Consider the following 27,347-nt stretch of genomic DNA (forward strand, 5'->3'; position numbering starts at 1 on the left):
GTCCACATTCTTTACTACATCCCACCCATCAGTCCCCAGTAGGGAGCTGGCCAGAAATGAAGTCTTCCTGTTAAATTGTCTGGGCCTGTCTTTGAGGAAAAAAAAAAAAAAAAAGTAAAGCCTCTTCTGCTGTGTGCAGCTAGGTTTCCTGAGGTTTCATTGAGAGCTTGGTTTAGGTTTGATCCATGATGCTCTTTTTTTTTTTTTTTTTTTTTTGAGACGGAGTCTCGCTCTGTTGCCCAGGCTGGAGTGCACTGGCCGGATCTCAGCTCACTGCAAGCTCCGCCTCCCGGGTTTACGCCATTCTCCTGCCTCAGCCTCCCGAGTAGCTGGGACTACAGGCGCCCGCCACCTCGCCCAGCTAAGTTTTTTTTTTGTTTTGTTTTGTTTTGTTTTTGAGACGGAGTCTCGCTCTGTCGCCCAGGCTGGAGTGCAGTGGCGCGATCTCGGCTCACTGCAAGCTCCGCCTCCCGGGTTCACGCCATTCTCCTGCCTCAGCCTCCCGAGTAGCTGGGACTACAGGCGCCCACAACCGCGCCCGGCTAATTTTTTGTATTTTTAGTAGAGACGGGGTTTCACCATGGTCTCGATCTCCTGACCTTGTGATCCGCCCGTCTCGGCCTCCCAAAGTGCTGGGATTACAGGCGTGAGCCACCGCGCCCGGCCAGTTTTTGTATTTTTTTTAGTAGAGACGGGGTTTCACCGTGTCAGCCAGGATGGTCTCGATCTTCTGACCTCGTGATCCGCCCGTCTCGGCCTCCCAAAGTGCTGGGATTACAGGCTTGAGCCACTGCGCCCGGCCTTTTTTTTTTTTTTTGAGACAGAGTCTTGCTCTGTCGCCAGGCTGGAGTGCAGTGGCGCAATCTCAGCTCACTGCAACCTCCGCCTCCCGGGTTCAAGCTATTCCCCTGCCTCAGCCTCCCAAGTAGTTGGGACTACAGGTGTGTGCCACCACATCTGGCTAATTTTTTGTATTTTTAGTAGAGACAGGGTTTCACCGTGTTAGCCAGGATGGTCTCCATCTCCTGACCTCGTGATCCGCCCACCTCAGCCTCCCAAAGTGCTAGGATTACAGGCGTGAGCCACCGCGCCCAGCCTGATCATGATACTCTTAACCTTTCCCAGATATGTCACGGTTATGTGTTTGTTTTGGGAAGCCAAGACAGGAGCCAAAAGGTCATATTACATATTACATCCCTGGGGAATATGGGGACCCCGGGTGCACCTGGTTTTAATCTCTCTTTTTCCGCCCCTAGCTCTAGCCTCTCAGAGTTTGTGTCTTCTTCAGTGGAAACCCCAAGAAGACTGATCAGTTCTTCAATTCTAAAACAATGGCCCAGGTAAGTGTGTATTTCTCTTTCCTTCTTGAGCTGTGAGATTTGCGTTTGCTGTATCTGCTTGTGAATTATCTGAAGCCTTTTATCTAGTCAAGCTCTTCATAATTACCTATTTCCCAGTTCTTTCTATTCCAGTGAATGATAATGCCATATAACTCCGCATTGCCTTTTGGGGAAATCACAGAGCACGTGATTCAGTATCTCCTATTTGCTCCCTTTTGGGGCCAGGGTAATGTTGGAGCAGTGAAGTAGCAAAGTCCATTGAGGGACATATTTAAGTCAAGTCCGTGGTTCGATGAGTTAGATATGTTGGTCCCATTTGACCACGTGAGAAACGAATCCTCCACTGAGCATGCTTTCTGCGTAGATAAGAGGGGACGCTCATATTCACTGGTCTGTCTTAGTATGTGCTCAGATCCCAAGCTTGATGGGACTTTTGGAAGGAGTTGGGGCTGTGATTAGGACCTTTGAACAGAGGTCGTGTTCCTGCCGGGGAAGCTGGGGGGTAAATTTTATTATTGAATGGATCTCTCAGACTGCAAGATGATTCTAAATCATCTGACATCCTTATCCTCTAATTCAGGAACAGGGGGCCAGGCGTGGTGGCTCACGCCTGTAATCCCAGCACTTTGGGAGGCTGAGGCAGGCGGATCACAGGGTCAGGAGTTCGAGACCATCCTGGCTAACATGGTGAAACCCCATCTCTACTAAAAATACAAAAAAAAGTCTTTCCCAGGGGAAAGACTGGGTTGGGGATGGTAAGAAACATGAAGATCTTCCAGTATGGAAGTAGGAGATGATTGCGTACCCCAGAATTGGAGAAAGCCTTAGGTGTTTTGGTCAACCTAAGTGAATAACTATAATGAACAGTCTGACTTAACCTGTGTGGGAATTTTTTTAAATGCTTAAAAGGAAGACTGCTTAAAATGTAGTTTGGCATGATGAACCTGAGGCTTGAAAACATTCAAACATGCGAACCCTATTTTCTTTTTCTTTTCTTGGGATAGAGTTTCGCTCTTGTCGCCCAGGCTGGAGTGCAGTGGCACAATCTCGGCTCACCGCAACCTCCGCCTCCCGGGTTCAAGCAATTCTCCTGCCTCAGCCTCCTGAGTAGCTGGGATTACAGGCACTCACTGCCACGCCTGGCTAATTTTGTATTTTTAGTAGAGATGAGGTTTCTCCATGTTGGTCAGGCTGGTCTCGAACCCCCGACCTCAGGTGATCCACCTGCCCCAGCCTCCCAATGTGCTGGGATTACAGGCATGAGCCACCACACCCGGCAAACCCTATTTTCTAAAATAAAAGATCTTAAACAAAAATCTTGATTTTTCTTCCCCCTTAGAAGAAAAAATGCTGTAGGAATCCACACTTGTTGAGAACTTATAAGGCAGACATATAGCAGACACTGCTTGTCAACAAGAAGAAAGCTTGGATTGTTTTATCCACTTCCGGGCCAGTTTGACTAATTGAGGATTCTGCACAGTATAAGCCATTTTCTCTGCAGCAGCAGAGCTCTTCAGTGACATGCAGGCATTCTGCTTCCGTCACAGTTACGCTGATGTCCTTACCGCCCCCTGCCCATGTCACAGGTGTTCACCCTGCCCAGAGGGGGCCTCTTGTCTCCTTCATCTGGAAGCTGTTTCCTTTCATTTCATCATGCATATGTGGGTTTCTGTTTCAGGGTTTGGTGACATTCGCCGACGTAGCCATAGACTTTTCTCAGGAGGAGTGGGCCTGCCTGAACTCCGCTCAGAGGGACTTGTACTGGGATGTGATGCTGGAGAACTACAGTAACTTGGTCTCACTGGGTGAGTTGCACACCTCAGATAACTTAGACTGCCTCCTGGAATATCCGCTCTCCACTGTGAATTTCAGGACCATCTTTCAAGAAACTAGTTGAATTTCTTCTTCCTGTTCCCAAGGAATGTATTGAGCCGTACTGGTGTGGCCATGAGCATCAGACACCTTCCCCTCCCATCCATTGGTTACCTTCCCCCCTTCATCGACTCCCCCTGTAATCATCTCTCTTCCTTAATGTCCGTGGAATGCGTTGGAATTCTGGGATGTTTATTTCATGACCATCTTCAAAGGAACCAGTTTGTCCTATGAGGTTATGTTTATACCCAAATTGCTATTGGTGGTCTGTGGTACTCTAGGGACCCACATCTAGGGAAAACATGTGGACACAGTGCCCTGAATTGTTCTAGTAAAGCAGCCTATATGTTTGAAGTAGAGTAGATTAGACAAACAGAATTTGTATAAAACCAAAGTGGGCGTATTTCATGTCTTACGTATCATACCCGAAGTGAGGTTGAAAGTTACAATCCCTGAACTTTGAGTTAAACATTGAATGACAATATCTTGTATACATCTCTGGAAACTTATTTTTCTTCTAGCAAAATAACAACAATGATATTGATAGCTAAGCCGTCTATGGTGACACTGCCTGTAATCCCAGCTACTCAGAAGACTGAAGCAGGAGGATCACTTGAGCCCAGGAGTTAAAGGCTATAGTCATACCACTGTACTCCAGGCTGGGTAACAGATCAAGACCCCATGGCTAAAACAATAAATAAACAAATAGGAATTTATATATGTTTTATATATATACAGAGACACACATATATACACATATTTTTTTATATATATATATGCTTACTCTGTGCCATGTACTGTTCTAAGCACTGTGTGTGTAAGTACATTTCATTTGATTCTCACAAGCAGATGAGATAGGCACAATCATTGTCTATTTTGGAGATGAGGATACTGAGGCACAAAGTGGTGTGGTCAGACAGAGGGAGCAGGAGCTAGAAGCAAATCTAACAATTTTGGTCCCCAGGTTCCATCCTGCCAGCTGCCATGTCCCGCTTGCCTCCAGGCATAATGCCTACAGAAACTTAAAATAGGACTTTTTCTCGGCCAGGCACGGTGGCTCACGCCTGTAATCCCCAGCACTTTGGGAGGCTGAGGTGGGTGGATCACTTGAGGTCAGGAGTTAGAGACCAGCCTGGCCAACATGGTAAAACCCTGTCTCTACTAAAAATATAAAAATTAGCCAGGCATGGTGGCACATGTCTGTAATCTCAGCTTCTCCAGAGCCTGGTGCAGAAGAATCATTTGGACCTGGGAAGCAAAGGTTGCAGTGAGCCAAGATCGCGCTATTGTGCTGCAGCCTGGGCAACAGAACGAGACTCTGTCTCAAAAATAGTGAAAAATAAGGCCGGGTGCAGTGACTCACTCCTGTAATCACAACACTTTGGGAGGCCAAGGCGGACGGATCATAAGGATAGGAGTTCAAGACCAGCCTGGCCAACATGATGAAACCCCACCTCTACTGAAAATACAAAAATTTACCAGGTGTGGTGGCACATGCCTGTATTTCCAGCTACTTGGGAGGCTGAGGCAGGAGAATCACTTGAACCCGGGAGGTAGAAATTGCAGTGAGCTGAGATCACGCCACTGCACTCCATCCTGGGCGACAGAGCAAGAATCTGTCTCAGAAAAATACATAACTAAATAAATAAATAAAATATGACCTTTTCCCTACCTATCTAGTTTCCTGTTTGTTCTTTATTCCTTTCTCTTTATAAAGTCTTTATTAATAGCGTTTCCTTTCCTTTTTTTTTTTTTTTTTTTTAAGATGAGATTTTTTTTTTCACTCTGTCACTCAGGCTGGAGTGCAGTGGCGCCATCATGACTAACTGCAGCCTCAACCTCCTGGGCTCAAGTGATCCTCCCGCCTCATCTCCCTGAGTAGCAGGGACCACAGGTGCACACCACGACACCCGGCTAATTATTGTGTTTTTTTGTAGAGATGGGATTTCGCCATGTTGCCCAAGCCGATCTTGAACTCCTAGGCTAAAGCAACTCACCCACCTCAGCCTCCCAAAGAGGGTGGATTACAGGCATGAGCCACTGCACCCGGCTCAATAGCATTTTGACTTCTGGTTGTTATAAATTTGATTAATAATCAAAAAATGTTTAAGGCCAGGCATGGTGGCTCACGCCTGTAATCCCAACACTTTGGGAGTCCGAGGTGGGCGGATCACCTGAAGTGAGGACTTCAAGACCATGGCCAACATGGTGAAAACCCATCTCTACTAAAAATACAAAAATTAGCTGGTGTGGTGCTGTGCGCCTGTAATCCCAGCTACCCAGGAGGCTGAGGCAGGAGAATCCCTGGGACCTGGGAGGCAGAGGCTGCAGTGAGCCAAGATCATGCCACTGCAGTCCAGCCTGGGCAACAGAGCAAGTCTCAAAAAGCTGGGCATGGTGGCCGTGCCTGTAATCCCAGCTGCTTGGGAGGCTGAGGCAGGAGAACTGCTTGAACCCTGGAGGTGGAGGTTGCAATGAACCGAGATCACACCACTGCACTCCAGCCTGGGTAACAGAGCAAGACTCCCTCTCAAAAAATAAAAATAAAGGCCAGGCGCGGTGGCTCAAGCCTGTAATCCCAGCACTTTGGGAGGCCGAGATGGGCGGATCACGAGGTCAGGAGATCGAGACCATCCTGGCTAACACGGTGAAACCCCGTCTCTACTAAGAAATACAAAAAATAGCCGGGCGAGGTGGCAGCGCCTGTAGTCCCAGCTACTCGGGAGGCTGAGGCCGGAGAATGGTGTGAACCCGGGAGGCGGAGCTTGCAGTGAGCTGAGATCCGGCCACTGCACTCCAGCCTGGGCTACAGAGCGAGACTCCGTCTCAAAAAAATAAATAAATAAAAGATAAAAAAATAAAAATAAAAATAATTTTTAAAGAATTTTTAAAGTTTTGAGCTTGAAATTTTTCCTCAAGTTCTATGTCCTCTAGCATTTTGTTTTTTTAAAGGAAGGCATATCATTTCTAAGCCAGATGTACTGTCTTACAGAATTAAGGGAAAGAGCCTTGATGGTTGTGAGGGAAAAGACAAGACAACAATAGCGAGGAAAGTGAGAGCCAGTTAGCCACCCGTACAAAGGGCATCCCCGCTGGGCAGGGAACAGGCACACCCTGAGGTGTTGGAGACGCTTTCTCCAAAGGTTCAGGCCCAAAGCCTCTAGGAAAGAAAGATCTTAGCCAGGCGCGGTGGCTCATGTCTGTAATCCCAGCACTTTGGGAGGCCGAGGTGGGCGGATCAGGAGGTCAGGAGATCGAGACCATCCTGGCTAACACGGTGAAACCCCGTCTCTACTAAAAATACAAAAAAAACTAGCCGGCCATGGTGGTGGGCGCCTGTAGTCCCAGCTACTCAGGAGGCTGAGGCAGGAGAATGGTGTGAACCCGGGAGGCGGAGCTTGCAGTGAGCCGAGATCGCACCACTGCACTCCAGCCTGGGCGACAGAGCGAGACTCCGTCTCCAAAAAAAAAAAAAAAAAAAAACTTACCACGAACTTGATCTTCACCCCATTTCCCTGTCACCTTGTTTTTCCTGTCATATTTAACCCCATTTGATGTGCTGCTGGTGCTGCGGGTCTGTGGGCCACGCCTTTAGTAGCAGGGGTAGAGGTGACGTGATCCTCTGCCCTTCATCATTCCTGAAAGTGGGTTAGCCCCGCTTTAAGCACCCGTTTTCTTTTTCTTTTATCTAGGTGTTGGCAATACCGCTTCCTGGGTGCTGGTCATGTACCTCCACCATGAGGCACCTAGTATCTGGTTGTAGCTCTTTGCCGTTGGCGGTCATTGGCAGTGCTCACATTCATTACACTGGGGCTCAAATGCTGCGCGCCTATCACTGCCCCTTCATTTATTAGCCTGTAATTTAAAGAGAAACTTTGTTTCATCTGCTAATTGCTCATGCAGTGGCACTGTTCATATTGGATAACGAGGATAAAAACTTTGTTCTTTTCCTTTGTTGGTTTTTACGTTGTTTTTGTTTTTTGTTTTTTGTTTTTTTGAGACAGGGTCTTACTCTGTCACCCAGGCTGGAGTGCAGTAGTGCAGTCTGGGCTCACTGCAGCCTTAACTTCCCAGGCTCAAGCCATCCTCCCACCTCAGCCTCCCGAGGAGCTGGGATTGTAGGTGCACACCACCACGCCTGGCTAATTTTTATATATTTTTTTTTTGTAGAGACAGGGTTTTGCTGCTTCCCAGGGTTTTGCTGTTTCCCAGACTGGTTTTGAACTCCTGAGCTCAAGTAATCCACCCGCCTCGGTCTCCCAAAGTGCTGGAATTACAGGCGTGAGCCACCGCACTTAGCCAATTGTCAGTTTTTATAATAGAGGATTGGTTTCCTAGCATGCTCCAAAGCTGGCCGTTTAACATTTTGTAGTATCCTTATGAACTCATAGATTTAAACGTTTGCTGTTTCTCAGTCCTTTGCAGTTAGCCTCCTTCTTGATGCTCAAGTTCTAAACTTTTTCTTATTATTGTTCTAAACTTTTTCACATTTTTAATTAAATGTAGTCTTGTAGATTATCTTTTTTGTTGCTTTTGAATGTTGTATTCTTTTACCCAGTTGCTTTTTTTTTTTTTTTTTTTTTTTTTTTTTTTTTTTTTTTGAGACAGTCTCTCTCTTGGCTCACTGCAACCTCCACCTCCCGGGTTCAAGCAATTCTCCTGCCTCAGCCTCCCAAGTAGCTGGGATTATAGGCACATACCACCATGCCTGGCTGATTTTTGTATTTTTAGTAGAGATGGGGTTTGTTTGTTTGTTGTTTTTTCTTTTGAGACGGAGTCTAGCTCTGTCACCCAGGCTGGAGTGCAGTGGCACAATCTCGGCTCACTACAACCTCCACCTCCCGGGTTCAAGCGACTCTCCTGCCTTACCCTTCCGAGTAGCTGGGATTACAGTCTCCCACCACCACGCCCAGCTAATTTTTGTATTTTTAGTAGAGACAAGGTTTCACCATGTTGGCCAGGCTGGTCTCGAACTCCTGACTTCATGATATGCCCACCTCAGCCTCCCAAAGTGCTGGGATGACAGGCATGAGCCACTGCGCCCAGCCTGTTTTTTGTTTTTTTTGGTTTTTTTTGAGACAGAGTTTCATGCTTGTTGCCCAGGCTAGAGTGCAATAGCATGATCTCAGCTCACCGCAACCTCTGCTTCCCAGGTTCAAGCAATTTTTCTGCCTCAGCCTCCCAGGTAGCTGGGATTGCAGTCATGTGCCACCACACCTGGCTAATTTTGTACTTTTAGTAGAGACAAGGTTTCTCCATGTTGGTCAGGCTGGTCTCGGACTCCCAACCTCAGGCGATCCGCCTGCCTTGGCCTCCCAAAGTGCTGGGATTACAGGCGTGAGCCACCACTCCCAGCCCTTTACCCAGTTACTTTTAGTAATACTGCTGACATATATGTGTATCAGTTTCAGAATGCTTTACACACAGCTATCCAACTGCATATTGTTTTGTTACAGTACTTCTATATTTGATTTTCTTTGATTTTCCAAGTATACCATCACATCATCTACAAATACTTGTTTTCATCTTCAAAATAGGAAATAATAGGACTAATTGTGGGGACCTTTTTCATGTTTGACTTTAAAACAGATGTCTCCAAGGAATTCTCATTAAGTATTGTGCCAGAAATAGAATCTACATTTTAACAAGAGCCCTGGGTGATTCACATTTATTCTACTGGATAATTTTTATTACTATTAGACAAGTTTTTGGTTTGTGGTTAGGTTTGTTTGTACTTGTGTCCCTCTAAAGGAAACAAACTATGTTCTTTTTTCCCAGATTTGGAGTCAGCATATGAGAATAAGAGTTTACCTACAGGAAAAAACATTCATGAAATAAGGGCTTCCAAAAGGAATTCAGATAGAAGAAGTAAATCCCTTGGCCGTAACTGGATATGCGAAGGTACGCTTGAAAGACCGCAGCGCTCGAGAGGGAGGTATGTCAATCAAATGATCATCAATTATGTAAAAAGGCCTGCTACTAGAGAAGGTACCCCTCCTCGACCACATCAGAGACATCATAAGGAGAATTCCTTTGAATGTAAGGAGTGTGGGAAGGCCTTTAGTCGTGGCTATCAACTTAGTCAACATCAGAAAATCCATACTGGCGAGAAACCTTATGAATGTAAAGAATGTAAGAAGGCCTTCCGTTGGGGCAATCAGCTTACTCAACATCAAAAAATTCATACTGGGGAGAAGCCGTACGAGTGTAAAGACTGTGGGAAGGCTTTTCGATGGGGTTCAAGCCTCGTTATTCATAAGAGAATTCATACTGGTGAAAAACCCTATGAATGTAAAGACTGTGGAAAGGCCTTTCGGCGTGGTGATGAGCTCACTCAGCACCAGAGATTCCACACTGGGGAGAAAGACTACGAATGCAAAGACTGTGGGAAGACCTTCAGCCGTGTGTATAAACTTATTCAGCACAAGAGAATTCATAGTGGGGAGAAGCCTTACGAGTGTAAAGACTGTGGGAAGGCCTTTATTTGTGGTTCAAGCCTCATTCAGCATAAAAGAATTCACACAGGTGAGAAACCCTACGAATGTCAAGAGTGCGGGAAGGCCTTCACTCGAGTCAATTACCTCACTCAGCATCAGAAGATCCACACCGGTGAGAAGCCTCACGAGTGTAAGGAATGCGGGAAGGCCTTTCGCTGGGGTTCGAGCCTCGTGAAGCACGAGAGGATACACACGGGCGAGAAGCCGTACAAATGCACAGAGTGCGGGAAGGCCTTCAACTGCGGCTACCACCTCACTCAGCACGAGAGAATCCACACGGGCGAGACCCCATACAAATGTAAGGAGTGTGGGAAGGCTTTCATTTATGGGTCCAGCCTTGTGAAACACGAGAGAATTCATACCGGGGTGAAACCCTACGGGTGTACAGAATGTGGGAAGAGCTTTAGTCACGGCCATCAGCTTACACAACATCAGAAAACGCACAGTGGGCCGAAATCCTACGAATGTAAGGAATGCGGGAAGGCATGTACCCACCCAAACCATCTCCGAGAACATCAGAGGATCCACAACAGTTGAAGAGCCTCTTGAACACCGTAGCCCGCTCGTATCTGTGGTTTCGCTTTCCACAGTTGGTTATCTGCAGTCCACTGCAGTTCAAAAATATTAAATGGAAAATTCCAGAAATAACGAATGCGTAAGTCTCAAATGGTGTGCCCTTCCGAGTAGCGTGATGAAATCTCTCTGTCCGGCTCTAACCGGCCAGGGCTGTGAATCGTCCCTTGGTCCAGCACAATCACGCTGTCTACGCTACCCACCCTGCTCGTCACTTAGTAGCCGTCTTGGTGATCAGACTGACTGTCATAGCATCACAGTGCTTGTGCTCAAGCAGTCCCTGCTTTGCTTAACAGCGGCCCCAGAGCAAGAGTAGTGATGCCAGTGATTCGGATATGCCAAAGAGAAGCCACAAAGTGCTTCCTTTTAAGTGAAATGTTGAAAGTTCTCAATAAGGAAAAAGAAAAAAAATCATATACTGAGGTTGCTAAGATCTACATGACAATAAGATATTTTGGGAGAGAGAGATACCTACGTTCATGTAATTTTATGACAGCATATTGTTACAATTGTTCTATTTTGTTAGTTACTGTTGGTAATCTCTTACTGTGCCTAATTTATAAATCAAACTTTAGATACGTATGTACAGGAAAAAATGTAGTATATAGTATCGTATATATGTACAAGAAAAAAACAGAGTACTATCTGTGGTTTCAGGCATCCACTGGGGGTCTTGGAACGTATTCCCCTCAGGTGAGAGGGGACTGTTGTACAAAGAATGTAGGAAGGCCTCTAGACTACATCCATTCCTTCCTCAACACGAGGAAAAATCATGGTACAGTTTAACATAAGAAAGCCTTCACTGATCACTGTTTTTTTATTTTATTTTATTTTATTTTTTGGAGACAGAGTCTCCCTCTTGCCCCGGCTGGAGTGCACCACCACGCCTGGCTAATTTTTGTATTTTCAGTAGAGACAGGTTTCACCATGTTGTCCAGGCTGGTGTTGAACTCCTGACCTCAGGTGATCCACCTGCCTTGCCCTCCCAAAGTGCTAGGATTACAGGCGTGAGCCACTGCATCCAGCCCACTGATCACTCTTCTGCTTACAGAATATCAGAAGTCATTCTAGAGGCAAATTTGAATTGTGGAAAAATCACTTTTTCTTAATGATTGTGTTTTTGGTGTAGACGTTTTTATTGTGTAGGTTAGTTTAATGAATACATAAAGACTACCAATACCATTCTGTCTTTATTCCGTGGCATCTGTGGAATAACCCTGCTAATGTAACATGTGAAAAAGCCTTTAGTCATGGCACCCACTCTCTCAGTTGTCCCCACCATCCCCCGCCCTCCTCCCTGTGAGACACTGGGCCAAAGGCTCACTACCCTTGTGTGTTGTCTGGCACACAGACACTATTGTGCATTATTTGTACATAATGATAGTCACATCTACCTGAGACTGCTATTGTGGAAATTAAATGTTTGGTACATGTAAAGTCTTTGAAAGTGTAACTGGAATATTGTATAAGTTCAATAAATATTAACTGTTGTTTTTATGATCATTACTACCATTTGTGTTGCCATTCGTGAATTTTTACAAGAAAACTCCCTGTGGGTGCAATGAGTCTGGAAAAGACCATTGAGCCTTCTAGAAGAAAACATTAAGAGATTATTGTCACAACCGTGGGTTATGCAATGATTTCTTAGTACACAAAACACAGCAAACATAAAAAGTCGTTACACTTCATCAAAAGTACAAAGTTCTGTTCGTCAAATGATGCTGTTAAGATAGGGGAAAGACAAGAAACAGGACTGGAAGAAGATATTTGCTCTACAGTACACCTGACAAAGGAACTCTCATAGAAAATATAAAGAATCCCTCAAGTTGGAAAAAAAAAAATCAAATTAAAGGGGAGAAAACTTAAGCACGTCTCAACAGAAAATCACCAAATGGCCAACAAGTAAGTGAAAGTGTATTCAATGTCATTGCTCCTCAAGGAACTGTAGAGTAAAACTACAATGTGCCGTCACTGTAGACAGTCACCAGGATGATCAGATTAAAATCACAGTAACAAGGTCGGTTTCTGATGTCTCGCCACAAAGAAGGAGGATAAGGGAGTGAGGTGATGGATGTTAATTAGCTTGATTTAATCATTCCACATTGTATACATGTATCGGAACGTCACCTTGTACTCCATCAATATAATGCAATTATTATTTGTCAACTATTAATAAAGAAAATCAAAGATGAGCAGGTCTCTTGGTTGGATATTGAAACACGACCTATTCAAGAAGGAACCCCGCCAGCAGACTGCACCTCTGCCAAATCCTGGCGGTGCCCCACAGCAGGGACAGGGCAGGAGGGAGGTGAGCGGACTGGTCCTGGGGAAGGGGTAAGGGCCCGGAGTAGAGTTGTTACAGGAAAGGGGTGCCAGTCCAGGCCCCAGGAGACAGTTCTTGGATCTCACACAAGAAAGAATTCAGCGGCCGGGCGCAGTGGCTCACGCCTGTAATCCCAGCACTTTGGGAGGCCAAGGCAGGCAGATCACAAGGTCAGGAGATCGAGACCATCCTGGCTAACATGGTGAAACCCCATCTCTACTAAAAATACAAAAAAATTAGCCGGGCGCGGTGGCGGGCGCCTGTAGTCCCAGCTACTCCAGAGGCTGAGGCAGGAGAATGGCGTGAACCCAGGAAGCGGAGCTTGCAGTGAGCCGAGATCGTGCCACTGCACTCCAGCCTGTGGGACAGAGCCAGACTCCGTCTCAAAAAAAAAAAAAAAAGAATTCAGGACAAGTCCTCAGTGTAAGGCAAAAGCAAGTTTATTAAGAAAGTAGCCGGGCGCGGTGGCTCACGCCTGTAATCCCAGCACTTTGGGAGGCCGAGGCGGGCGGATCACAAGGTCAGGAGATCGAGACCACGGTGAAACCCCGTCTCTACTAAAAATACAAAAAAAAAAAATTAGCCGGGCGCGGTGGCGGGCGCCTATAGTCCCAGCTACTCAGGAGGCTGAGGCAGGAGAATGGCGTAAACCCAGGAGGCGGAGCTTGCAGTGAGCCGAGATCGCGCCACTGCACTCCAGCCTGGGCGACAGAGCGAGACTCCGTCTCAAAAAAAAAAAAAAAAAGAAAGTAAAGTGGTAGGGCCAGGTGCGGTGGCTCACGCCTGTAATCCCAGCACTTTGGGAGGCCGAGGCGGGTAGATCACCTGAAGTCACCAGCCTGGCCAACATGGCCAAACCCCATCTCTACTATAAATACAAAATTAGCCAGGTGTGTTGCCTCACACCTGTAGTCCCAGCTACTCGGGAGGCTGAGGCAGGAGAATCACTTGAACCCGGAAGGCAGAGGTTGCAGTGAGCTGAGATCACGCCACTGCACTCCAGCCTGGGTGACAGAGGGAGACTCCATCTCAAAAACAGAAAAGAAAAAGTAGTGAAAGAACAGCTGCTCCATAGACAGTGTAGGACACTCCTGAAATTGGGAGGAACATATCCACCCTAGGTCCAATGCGCACATATATGGGGAGATGTGCTCTGCTACGAGGGTTTGTGATAAAGGATTCCTTTTTTTTTTTTTTCATTATTTTGCAAGAATTGATATTATCTTTAAAGCAAAACTAGGAATGCCTTTGTTCTCCAGAGATCAGGATATCTGAACACGCCCACATCTGGGTCTGTTCAGTAACCATTATTAATTTGTCCCTTAACTGTAAACATCCAGAGGCTCAGAATGCAGCCCAGCAAGTCTCAGCCTCATTTTCCCAACCCACACTCAAAATGGAGTCACTCTGGTTCAAACACCTCTGACAGAGTCCTGGGGGAGGTGAGGACACAGACTCAGGGGAGAGACCTGAACTATCTTAAGATGGTCCTAGGTTGAGGGTAGGATTATCTTAGGGAAAGGACCAGAGCCCATAGTAGGAATCGGAGAATATAGGCTGGGGAGGACTCTAGACCCCATAGGAGTGAGTTTGAGGGGGCAGAGGAGTGGCTAATGGGCATGGGAGGGCCTGGTGCGTGGGAAGGGACGGTTAGAGCTCGGGGATGAATTCTGGGAGAGAGGGATAGAGTCCTGGAGAGAGGCCTTAGGACTAGGAGAGGACTGGAGTGCTCCTGAGTGCAGCTGCGGAGATGGAGGGCAGACGCTACCTCCTGCAGGAGAACCTTAGGCACGGGGGATGGTGGTGTGGTTAGAGCTCAGGGGTGTCCTATAAAGGTTGGCAAATATAGGGTTAAAGTCCTGCTTGTTTGATTTACCTCAGGGGTAGGGTTACATTTCAATCAAAGCTGCTTAGTTCTCGGATTCCAAATACCTCAGCATTAGGTTAAGGATTCAGATGCTCCAGGGGTGGTGGGGAAGTGAGGGAGCTTCCAGACCCAGGTTTCAGAGCTGGGTATCTTTCTGGTCTAGGCTTCAGTACCCTTAGGAATCAACCTCATACGCAGCATCATCCTGCTTAGTGCCCCTTTCCCCTGTGGACCCTACGCCAACATGAGCAGAAGGGGCCCAGGGTCCCCTCCTCGCCACCAAGAGCAACACGGGTGGTGGGGTCACTGCCCTTCCCGGCATTCCCGTGTAAACAGAGGAGGAGCTGGGTGGGGTAGGAAGAGAAGAGCAAGGGACGGAGTGTGAAGAGGAGAAGCAGGTGGAAGATAGTGACAGGAAGCTGGAGGGATGTGGGGGTGGGGGTGGGGAGAATACTGAGAAACAAGGAGACTGTGCAGAAAGGCAGCACTGGCCTGGCCATAGGGGACGCAGCCAAGGCACAGGAAGACAGCCTGGGAGGACACGGTTAGTTCACAGAAGGAAACGTGGGAAGAATGTGTGTCAGGCAGGACTCTTGGTTCAAGGAGCAAAATCCAAAGTCTACATAAAAAGCCCAGAGGTGGGCCGACGCGGTGCCTCACGCCTGTAATCCCAGCACTTTGGGAGGCCGAGGGGAGTGGATTACTTGAGGTCCGGAGTTTGAGACCAGCCTGACCAACATAGTGAAAATCTGTCTCTACTAAAAATGCAAAAATCAGCCTGGCACGATGGTGCACGCCTGCAACCTCAGCTACTCAGGAAGCTGAGGCAGGACAATTGCTTGAACTGGGGAGGCGGAAGTTGCAGTGAGCTGAGATCAAGCCAGTGCACTTTTCTGAGACAAAGCAAGACTCTGTCTCCAAAAAAAAAGCCCAGAGGTGGCCAGGCGCAGTGGCCCATGCCTGTAATGCCAGCACTTTGGGAGGCCTATGCAGGCAGATCGACTGAGGTCAGTAGTTAAAGACCAGCCTGGTCAACTTAGTGAAACCTTGTCTCTACTAAAATACAAAAAGTAGCCGGGTGTAGTGGCCCATGCCTGTAATCCCAGCTACTCAGCAGGCTGAAGCAGGAGAATCACTTGAAATCAGGAGGCAGAGGTTACGGTGAGTTGAGAGTGAACCACTTCACTCCAGCCTGGGTGACAGACCAAGACTCTCTCTCAAAAAAACAAACAAACAAACGAAAAACTACAAAAAGCAGTAAGAGCCATGGGGCAAGGGGTGACCATGAAGTCAAAGAGCTTTACTAAAGTAAGTCATTATTAAGCCAGGTGTGGTGGCTCACACCTGTAATCCCAGCACTTTGGGAGGCCGAGGCGGGTGGATCACCTGAGATCAGGAGTTCAAGATCAGCCAGACCAACATGGGGAAACCCCATCTCTATTAAAAATACAAAATTCGCTGGGTGTGGTGGCAGATGCCTGTAATCCCAGCTATTCAGGAGGCTGAGGCAGGAGAATCGCTTGAACCCAGGAGGTGGAAGTTTCAATGAGCCGAGATCGTGCCACTGCAGTCCAGCCTGTGCAAGAGTGAGTGTCTCCAAAACAATTTTTTAAATTAAAAAAAAAATTACATATATATTATATATATAATATCTAAAAAACAAAATACAAAAGTAGCCTGATGTGGTGGCACCCACCTGCAGTCCCAGCTACTCAGGAGGCTGAGGTGGGAGGATCACCTGAGCCCATGAGCCCAGGAGGTCGAGGCTGCAGTGAGCTGTGATTGCGCCACTGCACTCCAGCCTGGGCAACAGAAGGAGACCCTGTCTCTAAATAAATAAATAGAAGCTAGAAGGGTTTTGAATGTTCGCAATACAAATAATAAATGTTTGAGGTAATGGATATGCTAATTACTCTGATTTAATCATTACGAATTGTGTACAGAAATCAAATTATCACTCTGTATCCCATAAACACATGTCATTATTATGTGTAAAATAAAAAATAAAGAATTTATGAGAAAGTATTTACTGCAGAGCAGACATCATTTTCTAGAGAGGCAGTAATTACATAGTTACGGAAGCCAAAGGGCAATGGGGAAGGTTCGGAGCTCTTTTAGGCACATGTGGCTGAGTGAAACTCATCACCCAAAGCCGCCCCATCTGAACACATGCACACAGCAAGACCAACAGAATAACTGCACGCATTCCACTTGCTCTTTGGACAAATGTATGGGGTGACCTCACCTGAGTTTGCACTAAACCTGGAGTCATTTATTTCACAAGTTTTCACAGCACCAAGGGTCAGCAAACTGTCTGTTAAGGGCCGGTTAGTAAATCTTTCACTAGACACGTATTTTGCAGGGCGCATGTGTTCTCTGTCACGTATTCCTCTTTATTTTTACAAGCTTTAAAAAATGCGAAAACTGGCGGGGCATGGTGACTCACGCTTGTAATCCCAGCATTTCCGGAGACCAAGGCGGGAACTCAAGAGACTAGCCTGGATGGCATTGAGAGACCTCGTCTCTACAAAAAATGGAAAACTTAGAAGGGGGTGATGGCGCTCACCCGTAGTCTCAGCTACTCAAGAGGCTGAGGTGGGAGGATCCCCTGAGCCTGAGAGGTCAAGGCTGTGGTGAGCTGTGATTGCAGAACTGCACTCTAGCCTGGGAGTCAGAGTAAGACCATGTCTAAGAAAAAAAAAAGAAAAGAAAAAAAAAAAAATGTGAAAACCGCTCTTATCCCCTACAATGTACAAAAAGATCCTGGAACAGTGGTACACACCTGTAATCCCAGCACTTCAGAAGGCAAGGCAGGAGAATCACTAGAAGACAGGAGTTTGAGACCAGCCTGGGCAACAGAGCAAGACTCTGGGCCGGGTGCAGTGGCTCATGCCTTTAATCCCAGCACTTTGGGAGGCCTGGGCAGGCAGATCATCTGAGGTCAGGAGTTTGAGACCAGCCTGACCAACATCACGAAACCCTATTAAAAATTAAAAATATAAAAACTATTAAAAATATAAAAACTAGCCGGTTGTGGTGGCGGGTGCCTGTAATCCCAGGTACTCAGGAGGCTGGGGAAGGAGAATTGCTTGAACCAAAGAGGTGGAGGTTGCAGTGAGCCGAGATTGCACCACTGCACTCCAGCCTGGGAGACAGAGCGAGACTCCCAGCTACTGGGAGGCTGAAGCAGGAGAATCGCTCGAACCTGAGAAGCACAGGTTGCAGTGAACCGAAATAGGAAAGAAAAACAAAAAAGATGGGGGCTTGTTATGTTTCCCAGGCTGCTCTTGGACTCCTGGGCTCAAGCCATTCTCCCACATTGGCCTCCTGACCTCAGGTGATCCGCCCACCTTGGCCTCCCAGAGTGTTGGGATTACAGGCTTGAGCCACTGCGCCCAGCCCACTCCAGGATTTTTATAGTTTGATATCTCACATTTAAATCTTTAGTCTTGAGTCAATTTTTCAATATGGTGAAAGGCAGGAGTCCAGTTTCATTCTTTTTTGTTTGTTTGTTTTTTAGAAAATCCTAGGCCAGGCACAGTGGCTCACACCTGTAATCCCAGCACTTTGGGAGGCTGAGCTGGGTGGATCACTTGAGGTCAGGAGTTTGAGACCAGGCTGGCCAACATGGTAAAACCCCATCTCTACTAAAAACACAAAAATTAGTCGGTTGTGATGATGGGCACCTGTAATGCCAGCTACTCAGGAGGCTGAGGCAGGAGAATTGCTTGAATCCAGGAGGCGGAGGCTGCAGTGAGCTGACATTGCGCCACTGCCCTCCAACCTCGGTGACAGAGCGAGACCCTGTCTCAAAAAAAAAAAAAAAAAAAAAAAGAAAAGAAAATCCCATTAATTGTTCTACCAAAAAGACATGTGTACTCATATGTTGATTGCAGCACTAAGAGTGCTGTCAGTCTCATTCTGTCATCCAGGCTGAAGTACAGTAGCGTGATCTTGGCTCACTGCAGCCTCTGCCCACCAGACTCAAGCAATCCTCCCACCTCAGCCTCCCGAGTAGCTGAGACTGCAAACACGCACCACCATTCCCAGTTAATTTTTCTTTAATTTTTGCAGAGACGGGATCTGGCCATGTTGCCCAGGTTGGTTTTGAACTCTTGGACTCAAGCTATCTCATCTTGCCCTCCGAAAGTGCTGGGATTACAGACATGAGCCGCACTACACCCTGCCCAGTGTCAGCCTTCTGCGTGTGGCTAGCCAGTTATTCCAGCACCATTTATTGAATAGGAAGTCCTTTCCCCTTTGCTTGTTTTTGTCAGCTTTGTCCATCATCAGAAGGTTGTAGGTGTGTGACTTTATTTCTGGGTTCTCCATTCTGTTCCATTACTATATGTGCCTTTTTTTTTTTTTTTTTTTTTGACAGAGTCTCACCCTGTCACCCAGGCTGGAGTACAGTGGCACAATATCAGCTCACTGCAACCTCTGCCCCCAGGTTCAAGCAATTCTCCTGCCTCAACCTGCCGGATAGCTGGGATTACAGGCACGCACGATCACGCCCAGGTAATTTTTGTACATTTAGTAGAGATGGGGTTTCACCATGTTGGCCAGGCTGGTCTCAAACTCCTGATCTCAAATGATCTGCCTGCCTCTGCCTCCCAAAGTGCTGCGATTACAGGCGTGAGTCACTGCGCCTAGCCTATGTGTCTATTTTTGTACCAGTAACATGGTGTTTTGGTTACTGTATACTTTTTTTGTTTTACATTTACTGGCTTATTAAAAGGACATTACAAATGACACAGATGAAAAGATGCATAGCACGAGGTATGGGAGAAGGGGTGAAGAGTTTCTGCGCCCTCCCTTGGCACACTACTCTCCAGGAGCCTACAAGTCCTCAGCTATCAGGAAGCTCCTAGTTACTGTATCCTTGTACAGTTTGAAGCTGGAACGTCATGCCTCCAGCTTTGTTCTTTTGCCTTAAGATCGCTTTGGCTATTGGGCTCATTTTAGGCTCTATATGACTTTTACAATGGTTTTTTTTTTTTGAAACAGAGTCTCACTCTGTCACCCAGGCTGGAGTGCAGTGGCGTAATGTCAGTTTACTGCGACCTCTGCCTCCCGGGTTCAGGCAGTTCTCCTGCCTTAGGCTCCCGAGTAGCTGAGATTACAAGCACGTACCACCACACCTGGCTAATTTTTGTATTTTTAGTGGAGACGGGGTTTCGCCATATTGGCTACGCTGGTCTCAAATTCCTGGCCTAAGGTGATCTGCCCACCTTGGCCTCCCAAAGTGCTGGTATTACAGGCATGAGCCACCTTGCCCGGCCTACAGTCGTTTTTTATAATTCTGTGAAAAATAATATTGGTAGTTTGATGATTCTAGATTGCTTTGGGTAAATGGCCATTTTAAAATTATTTTAATTATTAAAATTGGGGGTACATAGTAGGTGTACGTATTTATGGGTTACATGAAATATTCTGAAACAGGTACACAATGTACAATAATCACATCAGTGTAATGGGATATTCATCACCTCAAGCATTTATACTAAAATGGCCTTTTGTTTTTCAGATGGAGTCTCTCTCTGTCGCCCGGGCTGGAGTGCAGGGGCACAATCTTGGCTCACCGCAACCTCCGCCTCCCAGGTTCAAGCAATTCTCAGGTCTCAGCCTCCAAGTAACTGGGATTACAGGCGCCCGCCACCACGCCTGGCTAATTTTTGTATTTTTAGTAGAGACAATATTTCACCATGTTGGTCAGGCTTGTCTCTAACTCCTGACCTCATGATCCCCCGGCCTCGGCCTCCCAAAGTGCTGGGATTACAGGCGTGAGCCACCTCGCCTAGCAATGTGGTCTTTTTAATAATATTGATTCTGCTAACCCATGAGCAAGGAAAGTTTTTTCATTTGTTTGTGTCAACGATTTCTTTCAGCAGTGTTTGGTTTGTTTTTTGAGACAGAGTCTCACTATGTCACCCAGGCTGGAGTGCAGTGGTACAACCTCAGTTCACTGCAACCCCCACCTCACGGGTTCAAGCGATTCTTCTGCCTCAGCTTCCTGAGTAGCTGGGACTACAGGTGCACAGCACCACGCCCAGCTAATTTTTGTATTTTTAGTAGAGACGGGATTTCACCATATTGGCCAGGCTGGTCTCGAACTCCTGACCTCAAGTGATCCACCTGCCTCAGCCTCCCAAAGTCCTGGGGTTACAGGCATGAGCCACTGCACCTGGCCCCTTTCAGCAGTGTTTTGTAGTTCTCCTTGTTGAGACCTTCCAGTTCCTTGGTTAGATATGTTCCTAGGGGTGTGTGTGTGTGTGTGTGTGTCTATTGTAAATGCGATTGCGTTCTTGATTTCACTCTCAGCTTGAACATTATTGGTGTATAGAAATGCTACTGATTTTCGTACACTGATTTCATATCCTGAAATTTTACTGAAGTTGTTGATCAGTTCTAGGAGCCATTTGGCAGAGTAGAGTTTTCTTGGTATAGAATTATATCATCCTTGAAGAGAGATGACTTGACTTCTTCATTCCATTCCCTTTGGGGATGCCTTTTCTTTCTTTCTCTTGCCTGATTGCTCCGACTAGGGCTTCCAGTACTATGGTGAACAAAAGTGGTGGGAGTGGCGGCTTTGTCTTTTTCCTGTTCTTAAGGAAAATGCTTCCAGCTTTTGCCCATTCAGTACAATGTTGGCTGTATGTTCGCCATAAACAGCTCTTATTATTTTGAGGTATGTTCCTTCAATGCCAAGTTTGTTGAGGGTTTTTATCATAAAGGGATGTTGGATTTTTTTTTTTTATTTTTATTTTTTAAGATGTAGTCTTGCTCTGTTGCCCAGACTGTGGCACAATCTCAGCTCATTGCAACTTTCACCTCCCAGATTCAAGCAATTCTCCTGCCTCAGCCTCCCAAGTAGCTGGGATTACAGGCACACGCCACCATGCCCAGCTTATTTTTGTATTTTTAGTAGAGACAGGGTTTCACCATGTTGGCCAGGCTGGTCTCAAACTCCTGACCTCAGGTGATCCACTCGCCTCGGCCTCCCAAAGTGCTGGGATTATGGGAGTGAGCCACCGCACCCAGCCAGGTGCCAGAATTCTTAACACTGGTTCCTTTTCATCTGGAAACGCTGGCACTTCTGATTTTTGTAATTATTTTCATGCAGATAGAACTTTTTCTTTTTGTTTCCCTATATTATTGTCCCCCTCCCCTTTCCCCTACTCCCTAGGGAGTGTGATTGTAGAGAACGTTGGGTAGGGTTTTTGGCCTTGTTTCTATAGCCCTATGCACTTTTTTTGGCAGGTTCTATTTATTTATTTAGAGATGGAGTCTTGCTCCCGCCACACAGGCTGGAGTGCAATGGTGCCATCTCAGCTCACTGCAACCTCCACATCCCGGGTTCAAGCGTTTCTCCTGCCTCAGCCTCCTGAATGACTGGGATTATAGACGCATGCCACCACACATGGCTAATTTTTGTATTTTTAGTAGAGGCAGGGTTTCACCATGTTGGCCAGGCTGGTCTCAAACTCCTGATCTCAGGCAATCCACCCGCCTTGGCCTCCCAAAAGTGCTGGGATTACAGGCGTGAGCCACCGTGCCCAGCCTTTGGCAGGTTTATATTGGGCTGTGCAGTTCAACCTACAGGCCAGGAGATGGCACTTCAGGTTGAATGTTGCCTGCGACAGAAGCAGGTGGGCTTGTACCTGATCTTGGTTTTCTGGGAAGTACTGTCTGTTGTTTCAGGTGCTGGGCTGGAGCATGGAGTGCCTGGTGCCATGAGCTTCCTGTTCCCTGGGGTGGGGGACACAGCTGGGCAGAGCTGGAGCCCATAGCTTGTAGAGGAATACCCCAATGATGAGGGCAGGCACCAGGCCTATGAGGGTGGCTAAGAGGAACTCCAGGTGAAATGTGCTGAGGCCTATGTGTAGGGCTGAGGGGTGGGGGGTGAGGACATTGCACCAGCTTCTCATCTAGACTGGCAGGAACATGAACCGTGTCCTGTCACACCCCTATCATGGGGTTCATGGCTCCTAGTTCAGATGCACACTGTACTCCTTTCTTTCTTCTTTTTTTTTTTTTTTTTTTTTTTTTTTTTGTGAGACAGTCTTGTTCTGTCGCCCAGGCTGGAGTGCGGTGGCATGATCTCAGCTCACTGCAACCTCCGCCTTCTGGGTTCAAGCGATTCTCGTGCCTCGGCCTCCCAAGTAGCTGGGATTACAGGTGCCAGCCACCACGCCTGGCTAACTTTTGTATTTTTAGTAGAGACAGGGTTTCAGCCAAGCTGGACTCCTGACCTCAGGTGATCCACTTGCCTCAGCCTCCCAAAGTCTTGCGATTACAGGCATGAGCCACTGAGCCCAGCCACTGTACTTTTTTTTTTTTTTTTTTTGACATGGAGTCTTGCTCTGTCACCCAGACTTGAGTACAGTGGCACAATATCAGCTCACTGCAACCTCTGCCTCTGGGGTTCAAGCAATTCTCCTGCCTCAGCCTCCCGAGCAGCTGGGATTACAGGCATGTACCACCACACCTGGCTAATTTTTGTATTTTTAGTAGAGATTTCTACTACAATAGGGTTTCACCATATTGGCCAGGCTGGTCTCGAACTTCTGACCTCAAGTGATCCACCTGCCTTGGCCTCCCAAAGTGCTGGGATTACAGGCATGGGCCACATCACCCAGCCAGCACACTGCACTCTTTCCCAGGACCACAGTGTGGTGGAGAGCCTCGGGAAATGCCTGTTTCACGGCTCTCTGTGGAGTGGTTTTGGAGCTGCACATGGTCACTCAGCCTGGTCCAGGGAGATTGAGGGCACACCTGGCCTCTCATGCACTGGCACTGCAGCTTCATGTAAAAGGGGCACCACCTCTGGAGCTGTGCAGGTGTGTGTTGTGGTGGTGGCCAGCTGGCTGGGCCTGACCTCAGGCCCTGAGGGAAGTGGTCAGGCACCAGCAGTGTTGGAATGGGGTGGGCAGTTCCCCAGTTCCCTGAGCTCCATGGCCCACTGGAATGCATGTATGAGTCCCAGTGGGGCTGGAATGGAGGTGGGGCTGGCGCAGCATTCAGGTGCTGACTCTGATGGAGAGGGGCGGGCTGGTCCCCGGCTCACTGGCCAACTCTCCAGCGGGTGCAGGCAGGGCACTCTGGCAATAGGAGCCTGGGGGATGATCCCAGGCCTGTTGGATAGGGTTGGCAGATGGGCACTCTCTGGGTCACAGCTGAAATGCCTGGGGGGTGTGGGGGTGAGCACTGGAAGCCAGTAGGTAGTGAGCCCCTCTGGGCAGGGAGCCTGCGGTAGACAGTCAGGAGCCACAGGAAAGTTGGGGCCCCAGCCTGAGGGCAGCAGGGGCAGGACCCCAGTGGCAGCCACCACGGAGGGCCTGTCAGTTACCTCTGGGAGTTCCCTGCCAGCGGAATGTGGAGAGGCCACCGACCAGGGTGCTGAGGCTGGGACGGGGCAGCTGTGCTGGGGGCCCAAGCCGGTCAGCCTGGCCTGGCAAGGAGCAGCGGAGGCAGGGCCTACAGCCCATCCATCCTGTCCTCAGCATGATCCTAGCATAACTTCACCACGGGTTCTTTCCGCCCTCTGCATAAAGACAGACCAGGGCATGGCAGGAGAGAAAGAGTTTGATAGACACGAGGCCGGTCATGACACGTGGGAGATGGAGTTCATACTCAAACCATCCAAGGCTCACAGGTTAGGTTTTCAAAGGCAGTTTTGAGGAAGTAAAATCAAAGGCAACTTGGAAGGGGTGGGGGTCCGCAGGTTACAGATGCTTGCTACTGATTAGTTGGGGCAGAGGTGAAATCCTAGGCCTCCTGGGGGCCGATTCGCTCCTAAGTGGGGACACAGGAGCGGGGCTGTTGGTCCAGGTGCAGCCAAGGGTGTCAGACATGCAAAAAAAAAAAAAACAAAAAAAAACCCAAAAAAACCTGGAAAGGTATCTGAAAAGACCAAGTGGGGAAGCTGTTTATCTTCCAACCTCTGGAATGTCAGCGCCTTAGCAGGATTCCGGTTCTTCCCCCTGCCTCAGCCTGATGGGCTCCTATTAGCTTTACAAAAGCAGTCGAGTTCAGAGTAAAGCCTATGGTCATTTAAACTGTAGCCTAAATGTCTTCAAAAATTAGCTTGGCCCAACAGCCCAGGATTAATGGAGGGTGAGTTAGCTTAGCTTACTGTTCGCATTTTCCCACTGACGGACAGAACTTTCGCACAGGCGGCTTCACTAGCAGGGGGACAAAGGGCCTGGCCTTCCTTGTTGCTGGGGCTGTGGCAGCTGACACCAGGGTGCTCACGGGGCATCCAGGGGTCCAAGGCCTGTGGGGTTCCACACGGGCTTGAATGCTGCTCTGCAGACACTCCAGGCTGCCTCCAGCTTGCTCTGGAAGCTCAGGGGGTCCGGGGGGCTCTTCTCTGCCCAGGATTGCAAAAGACTGTGTCAGAAGTGTGGGTCCCTGGCCGGGCATGGTGGCTCACGTCTGTAATCCCAGCACTTTAGGAGGCCACGGCGGGTGGATCACCTGAGGTCAGGAGTTCAAGACCAACATGGAGAAACTCCCTCTACTAAAAATACAAAAAAAAAATTAGCCGGGCATGGTGGCGAGTGCCTGTAATCTCCGCTACCTGGGAGACTGAGGCAGGAGAATCGCTTGAACCCGGGTAGCAGAGGCTGCTGTGAGCCGAGATCACACCAAAGGAAAAAAAAAAAAAAAAAATGTGGGAACCCCAGGGGCTCTCACTCTCACCCTTTCTCTGCATCAGGGAGCTTCCCCCCGCTCCGCTCCAATCCCAGGAGGGCAGCTGCCCAACCTCGCCTGTTCTCCAAGTCCCACCACAGCCCTGGTGAATCCCAGTGTGGGGTCCTGGTCTATGCCCTTGAAGACCGGGCAGTTACCCTGTTTCCTCTCCATGAGAGCAGCATACACTAGCTGTGTCCATCAGCCATCATGAACTGCAACCCACAGTCACATCTGTTAATAGTAAAATATTTTCATACTTTATTTATTTGTATATTTTATATTGATCATGTTAATATTTTATTTTTATATTGATTATATATTAATGCTTTCTGTTGATTAATGTTAACATTTTGGGTATTAGAATTTAGGTATTTTGGGTTAGAATTTCAAGTTATTTTTGCTTTTTTTTTTTCGAGACTCTGTCTCACTCTGTCACCCAGGCTGGAGTGCAGTGGCGTGATCTCGGCTCACTGCAAGCTCCGCCTCCCGGGTTCATGCCATTCTCCCGCCTCAGCCTCTGGAGTAGCTGGGGCTACAGGCGCCTGCCACCACACCTGGCTAATTTTGTTTTTGTATTTTAGTTTCACCGCACCCGGCCTATCTTTGCTTTTTTAATGTGGCTACTAGAAATATTGAAATTACATACTTGGCCAGGCGCGGTGGCTCAGGCCTCTAATCCCAGCACTTTGGGAAGCTGAGGAGGGTGGGTTGCCAGAGGTCAGGAGTTTGAGACCAGCCTGGCCAACATGTTGAAACTAAAAAATACAAAAATTGCCGGGCGTGGTGGTGCATGCCTGTAATTCCAGCTATTCGGGAGGCTGAGTCAAAAGACTCCTTTGAGCCCATGAGGCAGAGGTTGCAATGAGCCAAGATTGCGCCACTGCATTCCAGCCTGAGCAAGGCTTGCTCTGGGCAAGAGCAAGACTGTCTCAAAAAAAAAAAAAGAAAAAAAAGAAATTACTTGATTCTCATCGTATTTGTTTGAACAGCACCAGTTCTAGATAAAAATGTGGCAGTATTTTTCAAAATCTTTTATTTTGAGACAGTCTCACTCGGTCACCCAAGCTGTAGTACAGTGGTACAATCTTGGCTCAGTGCAACCTCTACCTCCTGGGTTTAAGCGATAATCCTGTCTCAGCCTCCTGAGTAGCTGGGATTACAGGCATGCACCACCATGCCCAACTAATTTATGTGATTTTAGTAGAGATGAATTTTCACCATGTTGGCCAGGCTGGTCTCCAGTGCTGGAATTACAGACGTAAGCCACCATGCCAGGCCAAAAATCTCCTCCTGTCTATTCCTTTGAGTCAACATTTCCACTTATTACACTTTTTTTTTTTTGAGATGGATTCTAGCTCTGTCACCCAGGCTGGAGTGCAGTGGTGCAATCTCAGCTCGCTGCAGCTCAACCTTCACCTCCTGGGTTCAAGCAATTCTCTGCCTCAGCCTCCCGAGTAGCTGGGATTACAGGCGCTTGCCATCCTGCCAGACTAATTTTTGTATTTTTAGTACAGACGGGGTTTCACCATCTTAGCCAGGCTGGTCTTGCACTCCTGACCTCCTGATCCACCCACCTTGGTCTCCCAAAGTGCTGGGATTACAGGCGTGAGCCACTGCGCCCAGCCACACCATTTTTATAGCATTAATTTAACTTTCTTCCATGACACAGATACATGGACATTGTCATTTACTCAAGGAACTTCCTGTTATATCCTCAGGATCTCCTTTGTAAAAATTACATTGATCACTGACTTTCTGTGCAGTATGTGGCAAAACCCATGAGGATATTGGAGGAACAATCTACCTTCTCTCTTTTGCCAGACTGGACTCACAGTTATTCAGCTATAATGTAACAAATGAACTAGACAACTGAAACTTTAAATAAGGACACAAAATGAGAGAGTAAGTGTTTTGACAAAAGTCTCAGGTGAAATCAGGCCAGCTGCCTGCAGGCAGGGACCTTAATGGCAAGACACATCCTGAGTAAACAGGTGGAATGTCGTTGTGCTTCAAGCCATGCCGGGAAACAGAGGAGAAGCCGAGGACAGGAAAGAATGAGGGCATCTGTGGAATTTGCAATTTTACTCAGGATGTCAGGTTAAGTCTTGCTGAGAATGTGACTTTCAGTAAAGATCAGATACAAGTCTCTTAGAAGATGCCAGAGAAAATCTGTTTAA

At 47.6% G+C, this 27,347-nt stretch overlaps 1 protein-coding gene and 1 long non-coding RNA gene across 18 annotated transcripts in view; both read left to right on the top strand.

Moving 5' to 3' along the window:
* ZNF331 (zinc finger protein 331) overlaps positions 1-12,474 on the top strand; it is a 43,110-nt gene extending 30,636 nt beyond the window's left edge. For all 17 annotated transcript variants that reach the window (XM_074024616.1, XM_074024614.1, XM_074024613.1 and 14 more), the window contains 3 exons: positions 1,257-1,340; positions 3,019-3,145; positions 8,991-12,474. In XM_074024616.1, the coding sequence (XP_073880717.1) occupies positions 1,332-1,340; positions 3,019-3,145; positions 8,991-10,246 (1,392 nt within the window). In that variant the 5' untranslated portion in view covers positions 1,257-1,331 and the 3' untranslated portion in view covers positions 10,247-12,474. The remainder of the gene's footprint in view (positions 1-1,256; positions 1,341-3,018; positions 3,146-8,990) is intronic.
* Positions 12,475-18,858: 6,384 nt separating this feature from the next.
* On the top strand, positions 18,859-20,937 carry LOC135968391 (uncharacterized). Its single transcript, XR_010583129.1, has 2 exons — positions 18,859-18,990; positions 20,000-20,937. It is a non-coding gene; the product is annotated as an uncharacterized lncRNA (long non-coding RNA).
* Positions 20,938-27,347: the final 6,410 nt, after the last annotated feature.

Source organism: Macaca fascicularis, chromosome 19 (genome assembly GCF_037993035.2).
Source record: "Macaca fascicularis isolate 582-1 chromosome 19, T2T-MFA8v1.1".
Classification (NCBI taxonomy): domain Eukaryota; kingdom Metazoa; phylum Chordata; class Mammalia; order Primates; family Cercopithecidae; genus Macaca; species Macaca fascicularis.